At 34.3% G+C, this 24,104-nt stretch overlaps 3 protein-coding genes and 1 non-coding gene across 5 annotated transcripts; 1 reads left to right on the plus strand and 3 right to left on the minus strand.

Annotated features, from left to right (window-relative positions):
- Window positions 1–5,008: 5,008 nt before the first annotated feature.
- On the minus strand, window positions 5,009–9,006 carry LOC116135587 (integrator complex subunit 3 homolog). The gene is made up of 4 exons (XM_031421300.1): window positions 5,929–9,006; window positions 5,420–5,706; window positions 5,268–5,335; window positions 5,009–5,157 (listed from the first exon to the last, which is right to left on the minus strand). Exon 1 carries the CDS (start codon window positions 8,906–8,908, stop codon window positions 5,981–5,983), a length of 2,928 nt encoding a protein of 975 aa, XP_031277160.1. The 5' UTR covers window positions 8,909–9,006; the 3' UTR covers window positions 5,009–5,157; window positions 5,268–5,335; window positions 5,420–5,706; window positions 5,929–5,980.
- A 490-nt stretch (window positions 9,007–9,496) lies between these two features.
- TRNAR-ACG lies at window positions 9,497–9,569 on the minus strand. The gene has a single exon. It is a non-coding gene; the product is annotated as a tRNA-Arg (tRNA).
- A 416-nt stretch (window positions 9,570–9,985) lies between these two features.
- LOC116135573 (probable magnesium transporter NIPA6) lies at window positions 9,986–16,688 on the minus strand. 2 transcript variants are annotated; one of them, XM_031421284.1, is made up of 9 exons: window positions 16,385–16,688; window positions 16,235–16,291; window positions 15,780–15,870; window positions 15,514–15,674; window positions 15,296–15,423; window positions 14,476–14,613; window positions 14,024–14,116; window positions 10,949–11,069; window positions 9,986–10,829 (listed from the first exon to the last, which is right to left on the minus strand). In XM_031421284.1, exons 1-9 carry the CDS (start codon window positions 16,512–16,514, stop codon window positions 10,681–10,683), a joined length of 1,068 nt encoding a protein of 355 aa, XP_031277144.1. In that variant the 5' UTR covers window positions 16,515–16,688; the 3' UTR covers window positions 9,986–10,680. The 2 variants fall into 2 exon arrangements, with proteins under 2 accessions (XP_031277144.1, XP_031277143.1); XM_031421283.1 differs by lacking the exons at window positions 14,024–14,116; window positions 14,476–14,613; window positions 15,296–15,423; ... (2 more) ...; window positions 16,235–16,291; window positions 16,385–16,688 and adding exons at window positions 11,323–11,415; window positions 11,775–11,912; window positions 12,595–12,722; ... (2 more) ...; window positions 13,534–13,590; window positions 13,684–13,946.
- Window positions 16,689–21,918: 5,230 nt separating this feature from the next.
- On the plus strand, window positions 21,919–23,337 carry LOC116135563 (F-box protein At4g18380-like). Its single transcript, XM_031421273.1, has one exon. The coding sequence runs from the start codon at window positions 22,170–22,172 to the stop codon at window positions 23,199–23,201; it is 1,032 nt and encodes a 343-aa protein (XP_031277133.1). The 5' UTR covers window positions 21,919–22,169; the 3' UTR covers window positions 23,202–23,337.
- The last annotated feature ends 767 nt before the right edge of the window (window positions 23,338–24,104 follow it).

Below are 24,104 nucleotides of genomic sequence, written 5' to 3' on the forward strand. Positions count from 1 at the left end.
TATTGGGTTCATGTTATTTTATAAAGCTTTGACAAGCTGGTGGGTATTGAAAAGGTTAAAATATAAGACAAGGTAACAAATAATATGGTCAAGCATTTCAAGTATAATACAAAAAAGTTGGTATTTCTTCCTGTCATTTCCATTAATCAAGAAAGGGCTTGCATATTCCTTCTGTACAATCAAAATGAAAGATTATTAAGTATACATGTGTTTGTTGATTATGACAAAGCTATTCTATTAATGTTTTCTTTGGCCCAACACCCATTGTTATAAATAAACTTGTGGCTAAAATGCACTAGGGACAACTCATTGCACATGCTTATCAGACACTTAATTTTTATTCTTTGACTCAGATTTTCTCCATGGACAGAAGAGTATACTTTCTTTTTAGAGCTATAAAGAATGAGGTAACCATGTGAGCGTTAGCACTGTTAATCTGTTAATAACCCTCTATAATTAATTGGACTAAGGAACATTTCAGAGAGTTCAAATGAAAGAAACAAAGTTTACATCATGTTGTGTAATATTCTATTTTCTATGCCTTCATAAATGTCATCTTTAAGGCACTGGTTCTTCTTTCTTTACCCCACACCAACACATTCCCACAAGCCAGAAACAAATATTAAATCCCCCAGTCCCCACCACCAGATGCAGGACCACATTCCCACAACAAGCCACAAACATATTTATAAACTACCAGTCGGCCAATCCCCACCACCAAATGCAAAACCCCATAACCAAATTCCCACAAACAAATTTATAAATAACAACCTGTCAACCATTAACAAACTCCTTTGCAATTGAAATTTTGTCCCAGCACAACCACAATCACAATTCACAAACAATTTCAATTTCAGTAAAGCAATTTAAATAAACAATACACGGCACTACTCTTCACAGATAGTACACAAACATTAACCTTGTGTGGGTTTCACAGCAACACCACCACAGTGAACCACCAGTAAAGCAATTTCAGTCTGCTCTTCCTGAATTCTTTCACCAGAAAAAGCCCCCTGTTACAAACAAACAATTCATGAAAAAACAAGTTAAAATCTGACAAAAATTGAAGAAACCCCAAACAAACGACAATAGCAGATGATGAAGATCCGACGAAGAAACCCCCTACTCACTAATTAAAGTCCAACGAAAATCCGACAAAGATGATGACGAACCGACGAAGAAACTTCAACTCTTACCAAGACGATTCAGATCTGATGAACCTCGTACGAAGAAGACGAAGTTCTGACGAAGATCCAACGACGATCAGACGACGATGACGAAGATCCAATGGCTGACGACGATGACGAAGATCCAACGGCTGCCGACGGTCTGACGAAGATGAACTATATCCCACAAAGATCCCGCGAAGCTGACGAAGATGAAGAAGTTCTGGCCGAAATCATTACTTTGGGAGGATTTGATTCAAATTTTACGGCCACGGTTCTACTGGTGAAGATTTTTCGCGATTTGGGGATTTTAATAAAGGGGGCTATTTTGTTATTTTTTAAAACTTGTTTGCGTTAGTTTCAATTAAATCCCAATAGTTTACAAATTCTCAAAAAACCTCCCGCTATTTCGAGCCAGGCGCGACTCGCGAGCCTAACGAGCCGAGCCTTGTATGGCTCGAACTCGACTCGTTTTGTCTCACGAGCCGAGTCAAGCCGACTCGTAATAAGACGAACCAAGCAGTTAACGAGCCGGACTTGAACCGAGCCGAGCCGGCTCGCGAGCGACTCAGTTCGTTAACCAGCCCTAGTGGACCTCCACCAATTGTTAAGTGAGCGACAACTTGAGAAATTGAGGTGGTGCAAGTGGAGGCCAACGATTGATGGCTATAAATAGCTCTCCTTTCCTTCATTCTAATACACACAAAAACTTGAGAAGGCAAAGAATACTTATTACAACCCCCTTAATTCTACTTTCTTAATTGTTAATATTTCTTAGCTTATTTTATTACACTTACGCCACTAAAATTACTAACATTTTATAAGTCTATATAGAGGCTTGACAAGTGCTTTGTATATACACATAAATAAAGAAAGAGAAAACATGTTTCTTATATCAGTAAGTTCCAAGAAAGAGTTTACATTATAAGAACATGTGTCTTTCTTGTGTACATCAATGGGGTTTTGCCTCGTAATATTACCTCCCATTTTAGGACTATTTGGATGCCTTCCAAAGTCCAAAAATCCTGAATTTTTAGCCTATTTGGATGCCTTCCAAAGTCCCATGATTTATAAGAGAGAACATTATCAACACCATTGCAATTGCCTGGTAGAAACAATNAACAAATGAAACCATATACAAATACGTAATAAAAAAAATTAGATTAAATATAATAAATCATTATAAATATTTGTAATATATATAAATATATTAATTATACATTATACATAATATATTAATACTATGAAACAAAAGTTATACGTTCGACATTATATATTATATATGGTATATATTTGACATTATCTATTATATATTATACATTGCACATTATACATTATATATGATATATAAATATAATGTATATAACATATATATGTTATATATTATACATAATATGTTATTTTCTATAATAATATGTTAATACATAATATAAATGTTATATATGTGTAATATATCATTTAGTGTTTTGATTGATTATAATAAATCAATAAATCATTATAGATTTAATTTCTTTTTGAGTGGTATATTATAATTTGGAAAAAATAGTAATAAGGACACAAAACCCTCAAACAGTGAATTCAGATGTCTGGGGAATAGGCTTTATTCAAGAATTCCCCGAATTCCTCGAACGGGCTACGGGCTGAGATCGAAGAATTCTCTTGGGCTTTCAAGCCAGGCCGAAGAAAAGGGTCCCCAGCCTCGGCCCAGCCCGTGCCCATCTCTAAATTTAAGTGGTGTAAGTACAATAAAATAAATTAATAAGGGTTGAAAATTAAGAAAGTAGAATTAAGGGACTGTAATTGAGGTTTGTGTGTATACAAAAGAATAATAATATACAAACATCATTCTCATATAATATTTTTCATACAATATTATGTGACAAGATATGATTGGGTAAAAATTAAATTTTAATTTTAAATTAGCCGATTATATCTTGCCATATAATGTTGTATGAGAAATATTATATAAAAATAATATATGTGTTGTATTACTAGTATATAAAATAAGGGGAGGGAAGGAATTTATAGTCATCACCGATTGTTAAGAGAGCGACAACTTGAGAAATTGAGGTGGTGCAAGTGGAGGCCAACGATGGCTATAAATAGCTCTCCTTTCCTTCATTCTAATACACACAAACTTGAGAAGGAAAAGAATGTTTTTTACAACCCCCTTAATTCTACTTTTTTAATTTTTAATATTTCTTAGTTTATTTTATTACACTTACGCCACTAAAATTACTAACATTTAAGTCATTTTGTAAGTCTATATAGAGGCTTGACAAATGCTTTGAATATACACATAAATAAAGAAAGAGAAAACATGTTTCTTATATCAGTAAGTTCCAAGAAAGAGTTTACATTATAAGAACATGCGTCTTTCCTGTGTACATCAATGGGGTTTTGCCTCATAATATTAGCTCCCATTTTAGGACTATTTGGATGCCTTCCAAAGAATCCTGAATTTTTAGCCTATTTGGATGCCTTCCAAAGTCCCATGATTTATAAGAGAGAGAATATTATTAACACCATTGCAATTGCCTAGTAGAAACAATAATAAAAAAAAAAAATGNCCCTTAATTCTACTTTCTTAATTGTTAATATTTCTTAGCTTATTTTATTACACTTACGCCACTAAAATTACTAACATTTTATAAGTCTATATAGAGGCTTGACAAGTGCTTTGTATATACACATAAATAAAGAAAGAGAAAACATGTTTCTTATATCAGTAAGTTCCAAGAAAGAGTTTACATTATAAGAACATGTGTCTTTCTTGTGTACATCAATGGGGTTTTGCCTCGTAATATTACCTCCCATTTTAGGACTATTTGGATGCCTTCCAAAGTCCAAAAATCCTGAATTTTTAGCCTATTTGGATGCCTTCCAAAGTCCCATGATTTATAAGAGAGAGAATATTATTAACACCATTGCAATTGCCTAGTAGAAACAATAATAAAAAAAAAAAATGGAAAATTGTTCATTTCTTGAAGCCTAAGTGCCTAACTACGTACCACGACCCTATGAACTAGATCAATGATCTTGCTATATGCAAAACAAAGAGTATAGCAATCATTGCTGTTACGAAACATCTAGAATACATCGAACGTATCACATCATTCATGAGTCAAATTATTTACTGCATGACATGCCCACTTTTTTCTCTTTCATCAATTTTAACAATAAATATGATTTGGTGATTTTTAGAATGATATTTATATGATAGTTTTTTATCTTGACGCATAAATGACGTGATACGTTCGATGTATCCTCGGCTGTCAACTACCAGACAACGTAAATGCACTCGAAATTGAACTTACCTATAAAGATAAATAGTTAAAGCATTGTACTTCCTATCAGCCATGGTGTTTGAAACTTTACATTGTTAATGGTTTTTCTGACAGAAAAGCAATCACTGAGCCATGAATGGTTTTTCTGACAGAAAAGCAATCACTGAGCCATGACTAAAACCAGCATATAGAAGAGCATGCTCCACTGTCAAAATTATCAGATCCAAAGACACAGCAAGGTCTCCACAAAAGTTAACCCTCTAAAAGTTACTCATGCAACCGACTGGTATTTACCTTTAGAGAGCCCTTCAGTCTTAGCTTTAATCATTGAGACATGATGCTGGAGCAGTATCCAAATTTTCAAAGCTCTGCAATAAACAGTGTTGCACACTTTTAGAGGACATGTAAATCAAATTCTGGAAAATGACAAGAAGGGTGGAATTGAGACAGCTGGTTTAGTCATTAGACAACAACCAATAGGCCAAGCCAAATTTGAAGTCACACCCATTTTGATGCAGCAGCCAGACATCTCTTCCCACAGTGCCCCCAAACTCCGGCTGTCTCATATAGAAGAGGTGCCACTGACATCAACCTAAATATTAAAAAATACCAACAGACCTTCATGTAGTCCACTGGGGAACCGATCATCAACTAGTGTTGCAATCAGTACAAACCTCTTGGCTATCTTGATGTCCAGAAGTGACCTGGAATGAATTGTCACAACCAAAGGAACAAGAAGTTAACTGTGAGACTAAACAAGTATAATCACTAAGGCAAAAATCGGAGACATCTTTAAGCCTTTGGGAAAGTTAACCTTCTATGACTTTGATGACAAATGGTTCACTGCACTCTCACAAGTAAAATACTGATATTTAATGCATTCTGAAAGAAACAATTGGATCCTTCATTAGATACAGAACTATGAAGCACCAACATTTCCAACTTGGAATAAGATTTAGTAGCTACCTATTTGGCTACAGCAGTTGGTCGCCTATCTTTCAAAACCCAGGGGTCATAGATGGGTTGACCTAACATCTGGGTTGTCCTGTCTGAAGGAGAAGATAGCTGCATCCACCTAAACGTTCAAAAACAAATGTTGCAGCATGCATCTGAATCAACAATGTTTCTTCATCCAGTATACTAGGAAGAGCATCATCAACCAGTGCTGCCCTCATCTGATGCTGCTTAGCTATCTTGATGTACAGAAGTGACCAGAAATGAATTGATTGTTGCAGCGACAGGAAAAACTTAAACTGCAAGCAAACAAGAAAAAACTGTAAGGGAAACATCTGAGACCCTTTATGCACCATATGAACAGAAATATGATTAAAAAAGATTAAATAAATTTGTAGTGACCATAAAAGCAGTCCCACCATATGCAACTACAAAAATTGTTAAAGAAACTAATTATTTAAACAGAAAACTGTTAAAGAAACTAAGTTCAGGTATTTAAGACAACCGGCTAACTAGCTTACCAAAAGGTGAAAGAAACATCATAAAATTCCTAAATGACACTTATGTCGCTTTCTAGCCTTGTAGACTGATAGACAAGTTACTCAAAACATCAGAGCTACTTGTCCCCTGCACGTTAAAATGATTCAACAACCATAAAATGGCAGACCGGTTTATCATAATCCCAGTCGAATTGGAGAAAACGGAATCTTCATTCTTGTTGTCAAACTTCTCTGAAAATTTAGCTAAGCTGTCAAACAGCATCGAGGAATTAGATATAAACCATGCAGCCAGAGCTGCAGCAGAGAAGTCCTGGAACACATTATTTGGTAATAACATGATTGCCCCAACAAGCTCAAGCGTTGGGGCACAAAAATTGCATAACGACAAAAGGCCTCCAACAGCAATGGCATCAACATTTGCATCTAAATCATGAGAGCAGAAAAATTCCAAAATGATCTTCTCCACCTGAATCTTAGAAACCGCAATCTCTGACCTAACCAAGTCCCAAAATTTATGTTGTTCTATGCAGTCCCAATGGAGAGAGTTCATAATTAAGTGGGAAATGGCTTCTATATTCTCCCCAAATAAAGAGTATTTCTTCAAGCCAATTTCTAGCCGTATATCTACAAGATCAGCATGATTCAATCGACTGACAATAAACTTGATAATGTATTCCTCACTAACCAATAAATCCGTAAGATGACAAAAGATGCTGCCAAGTAAGAATTTCTGTCTTTTCTTTCCCCAGGTGTAACAAGATATCAAATCAGAGAGAAGAAGCTTAGACAGAGATGTATCAGCTTCTCCATGTAAGATAGTTTTCGTGTAAGCAAGGAAACATCTGTAAGCAGCAAAAGCACTATCCACTAACTTAGCAACAAATTCTTTATTGGTTACAAAAGTTGAAACAATGGATCCAAAGGAATCTCCGTTTCTTTCATTCAGAAAAGCATAATAACCATCAGCATGAGAGATCAATAACTCCATCCCTGAACCATTTATTTTAACCAGATCATTGTCAACCATCAAACTTTTCACCATATCTGCCTCATAAGCTAGCCTTGAAGCATATGATAATATGCGTGCTCCAACAGGAAAACCATTCTTTAACCAGAACAGCAGCATTTTTTGCATACTCTCATGCTGTGAAAATATTATTGTGCGAATTACGAAGGCTGTTGCTGACCCAATTTCATCATCATGGTTAGGAGCATCAGGAAGATTTTCAAGAGGAGCAAACAGCTTGTAGCCATTTAATTCAAATTCCTTCGATATTTTAGAAGATAAAGCTTCTGGCCCTATGGATGCACTTCCTGGTTTTTGGCACTCAAGTTTTACAAATGATAGAAGTAGTGCATCCAACGTTTCAAGGCCCAGTTTACTTGAATTTCTTATACTTTCTCCCAGATTTTGAACCAAACTCTTAATAGTTTCAGCAGTAATAACTGGCAAACTACAGGGAGTTGCCAAGTCATCCGAAATTGAAACAGAAGCATTGGCAGATCTGGTTCTCAATCCATCTTCCCCAGTTTTTGTAGGCTGTCTTTCTGGGGGTGGAGTTAAAAGTGGCAAACTGAAAACATGCGCCGACTGCAACCCCTTAGGATCTCCAGCTTTAGATGCTAACACAAGCTTCCCAAGCCTCTCTTTCAGGTAAGGAGAAAGTGCTTCGCATGAGGTCAACACATTCAGGGAGTGAATCACTCCCTTCTGAACCAATGCACCAAAAGCAGATGTTACACCTCTAACTATAATATCACTACGGTCCATGTCATAGTTATCCACAAGAAGGAACAAAAAATCAAGAAGGGTGTGTGTCACGTCAATATATTGGGGTATTGAGCATACCATCAACAGAATTGCAGGCTCAATATTCATTATGTTATCCAAACTTTCTTCAAAGAAAAGCCAATCGAAAAACAGTGCCAGCTTCACATTTGCTTCAACATATTTCTTCCTACAGCACTTAAGAAGCCAACCAATGACAGCCCATCTAGGAATAACCTCCGATTGAAGAACTTCATTAGAAGGGTGATGCCCACAACATATGAACCGTACAATGTCAACTATAAGAGTCTCTCTCTCCGGCCCAAATATAAACTTCTTAGTAAACCAAACCTGATACCGTTTTTGTCTCCCCAATTTCACATGTGTAAGCAAAAATCGCAACTGGTTTTCCATTTCAGGAGTGATCCTAAGTAAAAAATACCTACTTGAAGTCCTAAGGTGATCCAACTGTGATAAATCTGAGAACCCTGGAGTCTTAAACTCATTTGGGTTCAATGCCAAATCTTTCCATATAGCTCGAAACACTGGTACATGAACCAAATCCTGTAGTAACCGAACAAGATCCCTACCTACCTTTAAACACAAATGAAACTGCTCCCTCAACATTTTGACGCAATACTCAATCTCTAATTGCTTCAATGGATCCAATTTCTCATTACTCGAAAACCTACAATGATCAGCTAATAAACGAAGAAAAGTGTACAATGCACTGCTCAAAACCAAAGGTTCCTCCTCTAATAAACAATCCCATTTACCCAAAAACACATTCACCAGCTCAAAACACAACCACAAATTCACATCACTAAAATCCCCACCAACAATCTGCCTCAACAAACAGCACAACAACCCATCAAATCCTACAGCTAAAACATCAATCATCTCCTTGGTAACCCAAATCAGTTGACTTTTCACCGAATAAAAAAGTTTCACATACAGTTCGTTAACAATTTTTACAAGCAAACTCACAAATAAACCATACCCATCAGTGACTACAGCATGTAGATGCTTGATATGGACTTTGGCGAGGTGGGGTTCAGTCAAAACGCCATAGAGTATGGCGCTATTCAACTGGGAGTATTCTTCTGGACTGGGAATTGTCAATGGGAATGGGGATCTTAGCTGCGGCTCAACAACTGCGAAGGCTTGCCTTAGAGATAGTTCAAACTCGTTCTCAGCTTCGTGTGGGGCAAGTCTTATTAGTTTTGGAGGCATGACGACTTCATAAAATGCAAGAAAAAGAATGAATCAAACACAAAGCACTTGAACTGATAGTACAGCTTATATTATAGAAGCCAAGAGAGAGGTTTTGTTGTTCACCTCACCTGTAGAAAGGGTTTAAATTACTCTAAATACTTAATACTCTCCTCCTCAAGGTTTAAGCAAATTACAAGACACCTAAGTGTTTCAGATAGTAACAGCGGCACCCAAAAAATTTATTACTTCACTAAAAAGACTATAGTACCCTTTTGTCCAATTACAGTATATATTCTTTTCAATTTTTATTTCTGTAATTTTTTTTTTTTAACTATATAAAAATTGAAGAAAATAAAAACTGAAAGAAAATCTAAATTTTGTTTGGAAAAGGCTTTATTAATTTAAAATTGGGTAATAAATATTCAAATTAACATTAAAACCCAATTGAAAGAAAAAAAAATAGGCTTTATTATATAAAATTGGGTAATAAATATTTAAATTAAAATTAAAACCCAATTGAAAAAAAAAAAAATAGGCTTTATTATATAAAATTGGGTAATAAATATTTAAATTCCAATTAAAAACATAATAATTTAAAAAATGGTTCGACTCCACTGGGGATCGAACCCAGAATCTCTGGTTCCGTAGACCAGCGCCTTATCCATTGGGCCATGGAGTCGATGTCGATCGGTTTGTTTTTATCACAAAAAATATAAATTAATTAAGGACATAACACTTGATAAATTGGCCTGAAAAATTTGGATTTATCATCTAACCCCTAAACAGATAATGAAATTAAAGACATACCCACGATTTTTAAAAAGAATCATATATCTCCTATTAACGGGGGTTTTGTTACTTTTTCAAGGGTTAATACTAAATGGTAATCTTAAGAGAATAAATTATAATTCAAGAAGGTATACAATACTTTTAAAAAATCATGGGTGTTATTTCGATTTCACCATGCTTAATTTGTACATGAACATTGTGTATAAGAAGTAAGTTATCAGAAAATAAATAGAAGAATGAATATACAAGAATAATGTCGTAAATCCCTGATTGAACTCCTAAGTCCTAATTACTTAATGTATTAACGTATCTCCCCAACTCCATGTTTATCTCTCTCTTTTCTCAGTTCATAAACTCAAAATGGAAACCATATCCAATCTTAAATCAAAAAAATGAAACAAAATTGCTCATGAGTCATGACTAGGCTTGGCTAAATCACTATGAATAAATCATATATATTTATTTGTTGTTCTTTATGATGAATAAGCTCTATAAAACTAGAACAAATAGGCAAGAATACTGCACAAGAATTTTGCTTCTTCTTCTTGTCAATGGAAAGGCAAGACACCCAAAATATCAAACATAATCACTCTATCTTCTTTAAAGCTCAATCTCAAATGATGAAGTAGCCTTCAGCTTCGTCAACCAAAAATTCCAGGCTTCTTGGTGTTCCCAGGGATCGGAAGTGGCCTTTTTACAACCATCTCAGCTTTTTATTCATTGAGTTGAATAAACCAACAATTCAAAAAATGCCAGCAATTTTACACACTGTACAAAGTATGGACTGTTTATGGTAATGCTTCTATCTCATACCTCCTCACAAGAAATCTCAGTAATGAAAAACCTGTCGAAACTCGCAATTTGATGAGGTAAATACTCGTATGAGTTTTGAAGATATTCCCCCAATTACACTTGGATCCAAACAGAAATCATGTCAAAACACCTGTTGGGATCTCTTTCAGTTTCTAAAATTTGAATTTCGCTTCTCGGGAGGTAGACATCTAGTACATTTCTTGTCTTCTGAAACAAGTTTCCTCAGGATGTGGCGCATCATTATCATGCCGCATTACTTCCCCATTCCCACTGCAGAGTCGGGTACTTAATGTCGGAGATACAGGTGATAATGCAGGGGATAAAGATGAATAGCCACCTAAAGTTAAGATAGAATGGTTAAAAAGAACAATTTAAGATCTATTGAGCTGATTTGACACAGATATAGAGCAAGGAGATTATGACAGTGTAAGAAAGAATGTAACTAATGTTGCACACCTCTAAAAGAAGAACTTCTCTCGAAGTCTTTGGTTGTGTGTAGCAAAATGGTCCCAGAAAGCACAACTACAAAGCCACATATTTCCGATATGATGTTTGCCCCACTTTGGCCATCCCAGTCCTATAATCATATTTTATCACATAAGAATTCTCATCACATTAGACTGATAATCAAATTGGCTGTATATTATGCTATGCCCGGCTTGGCAAAATGATGAAATCCATCAGAGGGTAATATTTTGGAAATTTTATTCACTGACTAAGGTTGAGGTCATGGAACAGAGCCACTTCAACAAATCATCATTAAATCTAGAGCTTCATCTGTTCATTTACCTCTCAATTAACAAATACAAACAATGGTGAAATAACAATACCTTGAACATTATTACACTGGCAAGGATTGTGAATGATGTGAACATGACATAATAAATCGGAGATACAACTGCAGTATTGAATGTGTCAAGTGCCTGAAACAAAACAAAAAAAGAAAAAAAAAAAAAAAAAAAAGTCAAAAAGATTTTTAATCCATCATTCATTTGAACTTGCTCTGAAAACTAAATCCTCCTCACAGATGAAATTGAACACAGATTTATAAAGCAAATAACTTCCTCATACCAGTATATAAGACTACTTTAAACATTAAACATACAGCTTAGTGCTAAACCCTAGATGGCTAATGCTACGCGTAGTGTCACTAAACGTGTTATTCCTGAGCAATAGATATACAATACTAACCTGAAAACCACCTAACTGACTACACAAAATGATAAATTGGGAAAACAATAAAATTTTGGAAAGCCAATTGGTAATATCTCACATCACTAACCTTGTTCAGATAATTCATCTGAGTGATGACACATATGGCCACAACTAACATAAAAAACCATGTCTGAGGATATAGTAATTGGTTCTTTCCCTCAAAGGTTAATTTCAGTGAAGTTCCAAGTGCTTTAACACTCATCACCTGTGTATTGATTGCAAATTATCAGCACGTCAAAGGTAGACAAAGAACAAGAAATTTGCCTAACAGAAAAGAAGTCCAAAAGCTCAGATAATAGCATTGACTGAGCATTGATCTATATACTGTAATAACTCATATCTTGCCTTAGAAAAGATAAAGAAAAAAAATAATAACAGAAACTCATTTCTTGTCGACTGTTAAATCAAACCATTTTCACCCACTCAAAACTTCAAGCACTAGACAGAAGCAATTCACCCAAAAAAATATATAAATATATTCTCGTTGAGATCTATCAATTATTTAGAATATCCATTTACTTGGATATAAGATTTAGAGCTTCAACTATAATGAAGCTTTAGCAACTCAAAATGTGGAATCTATCATAATACCTCCATTGTAAAATGTCTATCTGACCATCTATTTTTGGATGCCAAAAAATGTTTTGAAGTAAAAAACTTATCACATTGTCAAATGTTCTCATTCCCTAAAATATGATAACTAAAACTTTAGAAACCAAAAAAAGAAAGCTTGAAAAATGAGACAAAAAATTTTGGGAAAGAGATAATGTTAAGTTTGGAGAGTATGGAAACAATAGTATTTAACACAAGTAAAAGGTACTCCACCAACATGGAATATCCAATAAAAAGTTTAATTAAAAAAAAAATTACTATAGTTCAAATATTACCGAGAGAGAACCCATTAACGAACAAATGCCTGTGAAAATTAACACATTTGTATTGCCACATCGTGGTGCAAAGTGGAAGACCAGAATGAACACCAACACAATTACTGAGCCCACATAAAGTAAAAAAGCTGGAAAACAGTAAGAAGATATTGTCAAGTCAATACCAAAATGGTAATTAAATTGAAAATCTAATAAATGAATATAATGTAACTACAAACCTGGTTGGGTTGCCATGCCCCAAATTTCCTGAACTGAAGTGATAGGAGTCTCCTGTGGTGCATGGATAACAATTACGACAGAGCCGGCTATACACATTAAGCATCCCAAAATTCCTAGCTGGTGTAACTTCTCATGCAAGATAAAGTGAGCCAACACAGCACTACACCATCCAAAACATTAAAACACACTCACACACATCATATAACCACAGATGGAAGTATTAAGATAAATACAAAAAATCAAATGCTGAACTGTAAGCTATTACCTTACGATAATACTTAATGCACCAAGGGGAGTAACAAGAACAGCCGGGGCAAATGCATACGCCACAAAATTGGCGACTTCTCCCACAATCACTATACCATAAATCAGACAAAAAATGACATTCTGCAAACAATCAGTGAAAAAACAAATTCATAGAGTAAATCACAATCAGCATAGCATAGCTAGTAATGCCAAAACAAAATCAAAGCAAAAACTTTTATACTATCACCTAAAACCACGAATTCGAAGAGGATATGAACCATTTCATTTCATGATAAAATCAAGCAATTTTAACATAAAACCAACCTAAAGAATCAATAAAATGATTCATCAAGCTCTCAGTTATGACATGATCACAAAATTTAACACTCAATAACACTTAAATTGGATCAAAATAACCTCAAAAAAACTAAGGACATGAAAGAAAAACAACAATTAAAAAAGAAAAGAACTTACTTGTGATCATACCAAGCCACCAAAGAGGCTCCAAGAGATAAGAAAACCCACCAACACCTACAAAAATCCAAGAATCAAAGCCTGAAAACATATAATATAATCCCCAAAAATAATTTAAAGAAAAATAAAAAAACAGAGAAGAAAATTGACCAGCTCTAACACCGGAAGCAGCAGCAGCCCGTCGGAGTCCTTTCTTCTTGATGATAAAGCTGGCACCGATAAACACGCTTGACATCAATGCCAAAAGGAAACCTTTTAAATTGTCTTCACCAAAAGCCATCTTCAATCTTCAGTTTTTGATCTTTTTTCTTCTTCCTCATCGAAAGCTCGCAATCATTGGCTGTGCCTCGTCACCATATTCCTCTGCAAGAGCTGAATATGCTGCTGGGCTTTGCGTATTGAGAGATGCTACGGTGTGGTGCAATCTAGAGCTTCATCTGTTCATTTACCTCTCAATTAACAAATACAAACAATGGTGAAATAACAATACCTTGAACATTATTACACTGGCAAGGATTGTGAATGATGTGAACATGACATAATAAATCGGAGATACAACTGCAGTATTGAATGTGTCAAGTGCCTGAAACAAAACAAAAAAAGAAAAAAAAAAAAAAAAAAAAGTCAAAAAGATTTTTAATCCATCATTCATTTGAACTTGCTCTGAAAACTAAATCCTCCTCACAGATGAAATTGAACACAGATTTATAAAGCAAATAACTTCCTCATACCAGTATATAAGACTACTTTAAACATTAAACATACAGCTTAGTGCTAAACCCTAGATGGCTAATGCTACGCGTAGTGTCACTAAACGTGTTATTCCTGAGCAATAGATATACAATACTAACCTGAAAACCACCTAACTGACTACACAAAATGATAAATTGGGAAAACAATAAAATTTTGGAAAGCCAATTGGTAATATCTCACATCACTAACCTTGTTCAGATAATTCATCTGAGTGATGACACATATGGCCACAACTAACATAAAAAACCATGTCTGAGGATATAGTAATTGGTTCTTTCCCTCAAAGGTTAATTTCAGTGAAGTTCCAAGTGCTTTAACACTCATCACCTGTGTATTGATTGCAAATTATCAGCACGTCAAAGGTAGACAAAGAACAAGAAATTTGCCTAACAGAAAAGAAGTCCAAAAGCTCAGATAATAGCATTGACTGAGCATTGATCTATATACTGTAATAACTCATATCTTGCCTTAGAAAAGATAAAGAAAAAAAATAATAACAGAAACTCATTTCTTGTCGACTGTTAAATCAAACCATTTTCACCCACTCAAAACTTCAAGCACTAGACAGAAGCAATTCACCCAAAAAAATATATAAATATATTCTCGTTGAGATCTATCAATTATTTAGAATATCCATTTACTTGGATATAAGATTTAGAGCTTCAACTATAATGAAGCTTTAGCAACTCAAAATGTGGAATCTATCATAATACCTCCATTGTAAAATGTCTATCTGACCATCTATTTTTGGATGCCAAAAAATGTTTTGAAGTAAAAAACTTATCACATTGTCAAATGTTCTCATTCCCTAAAATATGATAACTAAAACTTTAGAAACCAAAAAAAGAAAGCTTGAAAAATGAGACAAAAAATTTTGGGAAAGAGATAATGTTAAGTTTGGAGAGTATGGAAACAATAGTATTTAACACAAGTAAAAGGTACTCCACCAACATGGAATATCCAATAAAAAGTTTAATTAAAAAAAAAATTACTATAGTTCAAATATTACCGAGAGAGAACCCATTAACGAACAAATGCCTGTGAAAATTAACACATTTGTATTGCCACATCGTGGTGCAAAGTGGAAGACCAGAATGAACACCAACACAATTACTGAGCCCACATAAAGTAAAAAAGCTGGAAAACAGTAAGAAGATATTGTCAAGTCAATACCAAAATGGTAATTAAATTGAAAATCTAATAAATGAATATAATGTAACTACAAACCTGGTTGGGTTGCCATGCCCCAAATTTCCTGAACTGAAGTGATAGGAGTCTCCTGTGGTGCATGGATAACAATTACGACAGAGCCGGCTATACACATTAAGCATCCCAAAATTCCTAGCTGGTGTAACTTCTCATGCAAGATAAAGTGAGCCAACACAGCACTACACCATCCAAAACATTAAAACACACTCACACACATCATATAACCACAGATGGAAGTATTAAGATAAATACAAAAAATCAAATGCTGAACTGTAAGCTATTACCTTACGATAATACTTAATGCACCAAGGGGAGTAACAAGAACAGCCGGGGCAAATGCATACGCCACAAAATTGGCGACTTCTCCCACAATCACTATACCATAAATCAGACAAAAAATGACATTCTGCAAACAATCAGTGAAAAAACAAATTCATAGAGTAAATCACAATCAGCATAGCATAGCTAGTAATGCCAAAACAAAATCAAAGCAAAAACTTTTATACTATCACCTAAAACCACGAATTCGAAGAGGATATGAACCATTTCATTTCATGATAAAATCAAGCAATTTTAACATAAAACCAACCTAAAGAATCAATAAAATGATTCATCAAGCTCTCAGTTATGACATGATCACAAAATTTAACACTCAATAACACTTAAATTGGATCAAAATAACCTCAAAAAAACTAAGGACATGAAAGAAAAACAACAATTAAAAAAGAAAAGAACTTACTTGTGATCATACCAAGCCACCAAAGAGGCTCCAAGAGATAAGAAAACCCACCAACACCTACAAAAATCCAAGAATCAAAGCCTGAAAACATATAATATAATCCCCAAAAATAATTTAAAGAAAAATAAAAAAACAGAGAAGAAAATTGACCAGCTCTAACACCGGAAGCAGCAGCAGCCCGTCGGAGTCCTTTCTTCTTGATGATAAAGCTGGCACCGATAAACACGCTTGACATCAATGCCAAAAGGAAACCTTTTAAATTGTCTTCACCAAAAGCCATCTTCAATCTTCAGTTTTTGATCTTTTTTCTTCTTCCTCATCGAAAGCTCGCAATCATTGGCTGTGCCTCGTCACCATATTCCTCTGCAAGAGCTGAATATGCTGCTGGGCTTTGCGTATTGAGAGATGCTACGGTGTGGTGCGGCGTACAGCTGCGCCCAGTGTGGGTGGCTCCACCAAAGCACCCAAAAGAAGGAGAAGTTAATATTATTATTACTTAATTTTTTAATTTAAATTTCATTTATCTATTTATTTTAAATTAAATTAATTCTTGATATTTGAAAAGTAAAATAATAAAAAATATTAAAATAGTTTTTTATTAATATAAATGGATTGGAAAAGGAAATACAAATTTGAGAGGTATGCTAGTAAGGGGCAGAAAAATATCAAAACTCGAAAGCTCAAATTGGTATGAACGGTTTGATTTAACCAACCTTTGAGTAGTTCGAGTGACAAAATAAACGTTGGAATGTGGGTTAAAGTGTACGGTCTCAGATTCAAATTCCCTAGCTCCCAAGATTTCAGAAATTCGATTTAAACCATATGTATATATCAGTGTAAGTAAAAACATTTATTCATCATTAATTACATATTGTTAGAGACGCAAAAAAACGTTTTTCAATCTCTCATAATTCAATTAATGAATTAAAATACAAAGAAAATATATTCCTTGATGATTAATCAAGCAAACTTGGAGATGATAAGAAATGAACGGTGGGATTTTTTTAAATTTTTTTTGGTTAATTGTTGGCATAAGAGACAATATTGACAACTTATTGTTTGTATTATTTGAAAATAAATTATTAATTATTTTATTTTATTATTGTATTATGTGTTGGTATGTCTGTGGGTTTTATCTTGACCAATGGGAAGATGCCAAATGAGCCCACAACATATTGCATAATTTGTCTCTCTTGTATTTGCCAACTCTCCCTTTGACCGTTTCTGCTTGGGCTCCAGTTGTCTTTCACTTATAGAGGAAGGGGCTAGGTGTAAGCCTATGAGTGGTCTTTCAAGTAATTCCATTATTGAAAATTGTCGGTCATTTTAAAAATAATTATACAAAATAATAATAATAATAATAAGAGTTTGTTGAAATTAATAGAACTCTAAAAAATTAGATAAATATATCATGATCAGGCATTCACCATCAGTCCAAAAGTTATAGCTATTAGTAGAGATGTTAAAAAAACAAAAAAAAAAAAACTGAACCGAATCAAATTTTCGGTTATCTGAAAAATTGGTTCGATTTCGGTTCAAATAAATTAAAAAAACCAAATTTTCGGTTCAGTTACCAGTTTGGAAAAATATAAGAAACAGTTAACCAGAACCGATTTTATTAACTGGTTTATTATAAAAAAATATTAAATTAAAATATAAAAAATAATGGTTTATTATGAAAATATTAAATATTAAATTAAAACCAGTTTTCCCCTTAACTGGTTTGGTTTCAGTTCAAGAAAATTCCTAAACCGAAAAATCAGTTTAGTTTACAAAATTGGTTAACCGATTTTGAACACTTCTAACTGTTAGCATAAATGCAACTTTATTTTCTTAAAATTATAAAACTTATATTTACAGATCGAGGTAAATTGACTACTTGGCCTCTAGTAAAATAACTTTGTGGTACTCATTTTTATATGATAGACATATCTTATTCTGAAGGTTACTTAAAAGAGTTTAGGTATCTACACCGAGGAATCTAGGAGAGGAATCCTTTTCCTAGAACGAAATGAAATAATAGAAAAAGTGATTTCACTATATTCCGGATGTGCTATTTCTATCATAAGAGTTTTTTTTTTTTTTAATATGGTAGTTCTTAAAAGACTATTGTATATATCTTGGGATTATTAAGGAGCCCATTAATGGTCCTTCACACATTGGGCATTCTTAGAATCAATGGAATGAAAGTATTATGAGATTACTTTGTTTGCTTGTAATAAGAAGATGTTAATGGAATGAAGAATAATTTGTTGCTTTTGGATTAAAATACCATTACTTTATTTTATTAATTTAATATATTTTTTTATTTTTAAATAATTTCAAAATTAAAAATTTTCAAAAAATATTTAAAATTTCAGGCCGATCAACGAATTTGTCACGCACTTCCAACATCACCAACAATGCATGAGGAATCACCGGCCAAGAATATGCCCTATTTGAGCAAATCTTAATAGTTAAAGATCGTCGTTGTGACATCACAATGATGGTTTTCGACAGTCGAGATCTGCCTAGATGGGCAGATCGTTATCTAGTGATTTGTCAAGTGCTGACAAATAATGCTAGCAGAGTGAGTGAAATTAGCCATCCAGCAGATTTGATTGACATTAACCGGTTTGAAGATTGTCCAATTTTTGAAAAATTGGACAAATTAAATTGATTTAAGAGTAAAATGGAAAATCACAATTTAAAGAACAGGTAAATTAGACATTTTAGCCTAATAGATGGCATTCCTCCCAAATTTGGAAAGAATACCACTCCACGGCCATTAGAACATTCTTCCTACAAAACACCCTCTTCAGGATGAAATCTTGTCAACCATCACTAGATAGTCTGATGGTAAAAGAGTAAAATAGGGTTTCATAAGTTTCTAAATTCGAATCCTTATAGGCTCTTATAAGGATAACCGCTGAAAAAATTACCTAATTATCAACTTTAAAGCATAGAAAATTCGTTTAAGGTGTGTACAAATTCGTTGAACCCTTTCAACAACAACCAACTAATGGGGCTTTCCCTAGTTTATAATAATACCTCCCTTGCCGTCAACACTCAACATTATAATGTGATTATGATGGAAGTACTATTTAACGTCAAAGAGGAGGGACGTCTCTTGTACTAAAAGGCAAAAGCCAGTCATTTGACCTGAAATATGCATAGTAAACTTGAATTAATGGAAGTATATCAATCCCAAACCTTTTACTTAGCTCCTCCAAATTATACAGTCTCTCCGTTCTACAAGTTATTGTCGTATACTTTATCAAAACTACAAAATGGTTATTGAATTACACCCTTATAAAACTATTCATAAAGACACTTTTACCAATCGAAAAGTTCAGAAATAGCCATTTACGTACCCTATTGTCTATTTTTGCTCTTAAAATAGATAGAAAACCAAGTTTAACCAGTGCAAAATTAATCGAGTTAGTATCATTTCTTTTAAACCATTCATAGTTTTAATTGAGTTTATTACTCAAGAAATTTTGAATCCGATTCTCCTTAGTTACTAATAGGGATGACCACTAGAGAGTTTATCTATCGTTAACTTCAGAATCTTAAGGGATTAGTCGAGGTGTACGCAAATTGACCTAAACACTCTAGTAAAAAAAAAAAAATTAATCGAGTTAAGGCCGTATACATTGTCTAAACTACAAATTTTACAACATATTAATTGTCACAACACAACTTAGCCGACCACAAAGTGCAAATAGGAATGAGTCAAGCTCAAACGGTTGAACAGGTACAATGACCAATATATCCTTCTTATTTCATGTTTTATTTTCAAATAAAACAAAACTAATGTTTGACATTTGTGACATGATCAAATTATTAAATATATTAAATGATTCAAAATTCGATAAGACATTTAGGAAATAATCCTTATGATAATTACATTTCATGAACATTGTTCAATTACAAGGGTGTAAATGTTTCACTTTAAAACTTGTAGATCTCGGTTTTTATTTCACTAAACCTCGGGGATGTCCGTGTAAAAACCTCCCCAATTTAAATTTGAATACAATGGGCTAGAAAAGCTTTGAGCTGCCAACCGAATCCAATGTGAATGGCGTTTATTGGGTTTGGGGCTTTGAATAATTAAACCAAAAGCTTCTTGTTTTTCACCTTTTAATGGCTGCTATCACATCATCTTCTTGCTTCATATATTCCTGATTCTTCGCCATAAATTTCTGACTTTAAGCTATTATTATATAACTAATAACCCTAAACTTAAAGTATAAACTTTATCAATTTATATTTTATATTTGTATATAATATTTCTGTATTTTTAAATTTGGGCTACTGATAGATGGAATCGGTAAATACTAAAAAAATAAAATTTTGCAATTTTCAATATAAGAAAAGGGTCACAATTGTAAAAGAGATCGATTTGTTAAAAGTTGTATTTGTCTTACATCAGAGTCATATGTGTTTGGATTTGAACCCAACTTTTCAGGCCGAACATGAGGAAAGATGTTAAAAGTTATAACCAAACCCATTTTATCATTATTAATTTTTATATTATGAATATTTCATTATAAGGTAAGGTTGCATGATTATCATAATTTCTTTTTCTTTTCTTTTTTAGCATTAATGTGCATAAAAAATACGAAATGGGTAAACTTGTTTTTAATGAATTTCAGTAACAATTTTAATGAATATAGAGTATGGAAATTCAAAAAAGGTAATTGTTAATTCTTTTTTTTATCATTTAAATTAGTCTTGTTTTAAGCAAAAAGATAAGGGAGGTTATCCTTTTGATAAAGCAAAGATAAAAAGCTTTGTGTTTCACCCTTTCTTTGCTTCCATTAGTCAATAATAACGTGTTTAATAGGAAACCTTCTATCTTTTTAGAAACTTTTGAATTCAACAAAATATTATCACATGTTTAATTAATGATATCATGTTATAAAAATATTTGATTTTGACACCAATGACTCACACGTGCAAAGTGTTAAGCTAACTTAAAAATTACACGTGGTATGAAAATATGCAATGAGAGAATAAAAAAAGAGCAATTTTTAAAGTGGTTCGGATGCTCAAAGGCGAATTTTATGTCCACTGTGGTTGTATTAATAGTTGGTTATAGTTAGGTCGCGTACAACGAGCTGAATTACAATTTAAAGAGAACTCAAATATATAAAGAGGGGGAGAGAGAGTGTGTGTATAATTTTGAAGACTAAAGATGTGTCAATCTCATAAATGAGAGAGGAGTCATCTATTTATAGTTGGGGGATTCAAGGTAGCAATCCTGATTCTACAGTCGGGCAGGTGTGGTACAATTCTTAACCCACTTCCCACTAGTTGTATGCATGGGAAACATCCTTAAATCGCATAGGGCTTCGGCAGGTGGACAACTCCTAACTACTCACAAGTCTGACATTCACCTGGTCACACTGACGATAACCTTACCTCTTCCGTCCTTGTGCGATGTAGTGTCTAGACGGCACAAAGCCTTCGTGAACTCTGATTGACCCTTGTTGGTGTGAACTCACGTCAGCCCTGATTTTATAAGCATAACAAAAATAGTTATTTTTAAAATATATTAATCATGTCAATAATTAAGATAATACATGTATAAATAACATGATTTAAAATAATAATAATAATAATAAATACCAGATAATCTATGATTAAATCCAGCTATACGATAGGAATGGTAGAGTTTTCATGGTTTTAGGAATGAGCAATTGTCATCTTCCGACCTTTAACTACTCCATCTCAGAGTATTCAGTTAATATATTGTCCAAAGTAAGAGTAATCGGTTAATGTATTGTCCAATCTGAGAGTAATCAGTTAATACATCGTCTTATGGAAGTAATCAGTTAATGTTAATATAGTCAAATCCGTGTGCCTTTTCGCCTTTACCTCTTCTAGATCTTCTTCTTCAAAAGACAACACAATTTCCCTTTTTTCTCCATGAAAACTTGTCAAAACGTTCATGGAAGTTGTTCAACAAGACCACTTTGATCGTCTCCCTGACGCTCTTCTCCTCCTCATCTTCAACAAATTGCTTGACGTCAAAGCTCTTTCTCGCTGTCTTTCTGTCTGTAAACGGTTCTCTTCTCTCATCCCTCAAACCAACGCTCTTTTTGTCTCCATTCCTCCTCGCATTCCTGCCTCAAAACCCGGCAATGGCTTGTGTTTAGCCTCGTTGAGAATCTTCTTCAACAGGGTCTTCACGAAACCGTTCAAACACTGTCGTCGAATCGTCGCTTCGAAGTCTCCTTCAAGCAAAAGCTCAAATGTTCATCATTCTTTCATCAATGTGTTGAAAAAGTTCGAAGATGTCAAATTTATTCACATTCAGTTTCCCTTCTATGGCAGCGGGATCGATTTGGTGGGCGGTGACTGTTTGGTGAAATGGAAGGCGGAGTTCGGTGGACAGCTCAAGTCTTGCATTATTCTTGGCGCCACTTCGTATTTTCTTGCAAAAGTTAAAGAATTACAAGAACAGGAACAAGAAGAAGAGCGGTTTTTAACTGACGATGAGCTCAGAGTTCGAATAATATGGACGATTTCGTGCTTGATTGCAGCGTCTGCTCGGCATCATTTCTTGAAGAAGATTTTGTTGGACCATCCTAATCTTGAGAGTGTGGTGATAAGTGATGAACAGAAGCAAGGGAAGCTGTGCATGGGGCGGGAGGAGCTGGTTGAGATGAGGGCTTGTATGGAGCCATTTGCAGCGTCCAAGCCGTTGTTGATCGAGAGGACAAAAGTACCTGACTTGAGCATCAAGTTGTCGTATGCGCCGGAGTTGGAGTTACCGGTGTCAGGATACAGGATGAGAGGAGCTACATTGGTGGTGATTAGACCTGTTGATGGAGATTTGATGAGGAAGGGATTGAGTGATGGTGAATTGTTGGGAAGTGGGTTTGATGGAGATCATGGAGAAGACAAGGTTTTTGCAGAAGCTGTGGGGGAAATGATGAAGATGAAGAAGAGTTATGTGATGACAATGAATTCATTTTGAGCTAGTTTTATATGTATCATATTCTGAATGTTTTTTTTTTTTTTTTTTTTTTTTTTTTTTTTTTTTTTACTTGCTCTGTATTCATATGCACTTATGCTTGATAGTCATACAATTGAAACTGTTTTAGATGCATCAATGTTGCGTTGAATCATATGCAGTTTATACTCTATTGATTTCCAAAAAGGAAGTAAAGAGTGCCAATTTCAGAAAGCCGCAGTCAAGGAGGTTTGCTCCCTTTTTTAGTTCTTGAGTTCAACACTTGGAGTTCCTATCACAATAATGTTGTGGTTGGCTTGTAGGGTGTTAATGGATCCCAATTATTGTGAAGTGTACGCAAGTTGACTTAAACACTCCGGTTAAGAAAAAAAAAAAATGGCCAATTTCAGTGCCTTTCTTGATGCTAATAATCCTATGTTGTGCTTCAGCAAGTCAGGTTTCCTTGCATCCTAATTCCAGCTTTTTTTATAGCTACTCTTCCAGGACATCTTCTTCACTGCTAATTCTTGCTAATGCGGCTTTCGAGTTCTAAGAACTCGAAGTACTGGTTATTGCTTGGATACACCAAGTCCTCGAAGATACGCCGGCCACCAAAAAGTACCAGTGTAGCACGAACAGTACTGCCATTGTCAATGTGCAATTTAGTTCCTTCTGAAAGCTAGCTCTGCTTCTTTGCTTTTGCTTAACAGAATCTGCAACTAGTAGTCATATATGAGTTTATAATATGTGCTTTTGTGTGTATTGACTATTGACTCGACTTTCCAAGCTTCATTTACTCCTGCAATCATCTGGACAAAATTGAAAGGCTCAAGATTGAGTTAGCTGCTGCTTTCAACTATCTGAAGTTCCACGATCTCCTGGATAGTGAGATAAGATAAGAAGTTGAATGAGCTCGAGAGGAGGTTC

This window comes from Pistacia vera, unplaced genomic scaffold (genome assembly GCF_008641045.1).
Source record: "Pistacia vera cultivar Batoury unplaced genomic scaffold, PisVer_v2 Contig301, whole genome shotgun sequence".
Lineage (NCBI taxonomy): Eukaryota > Viridiplantae > Streptophyta > Magnoliopsida > Sapindales > Anacardiaceae > Pistacia > Pistacia vera.

What these genes read in the sequence shown, in the direction of transcription:
- LOC116135563 (XM_031421273.1), top strand. Translation starts at nt 22,170, where the DNA reads ATGGAAGTTGTTCAACAAGACCACTTTGATCGTCTCCCTGACGCTCTT.
- LOC116135587 (XM_031421300.1), bottom strand. Translation starts at nt 8,908, where the DNA reads ATGCCTCCAAAACTAATAAGACTTGCCCCACACGAAGCTGAGAACGAG.
- LOC116135573 (XM_031421284.1), bottom strand. Translation starts at nt 16,514, where the DNA reads ATGGCTTTTGGTGAAGACAATTTAAAAGGTTTCCTTTTGGCATTGATG. An exon ending in CGTTAATGGGTTCTCTCTCG is followed by an intron (nt 14,614 to 15,295) that starts GTAATATTTGAA and finishes ATCAATACACAG; the next exon opens with GTGATGAGTGTTAAAGCACT. An exon ending in GAGAAGTTCTTCTTTTAGAG is followed by an intron (nt 10,830 to 10,948) that starts GTGTGCAACATT and finishes TCTTAACTTTAG; the next exon opens with GTGGCTATTCATCTTTATCC.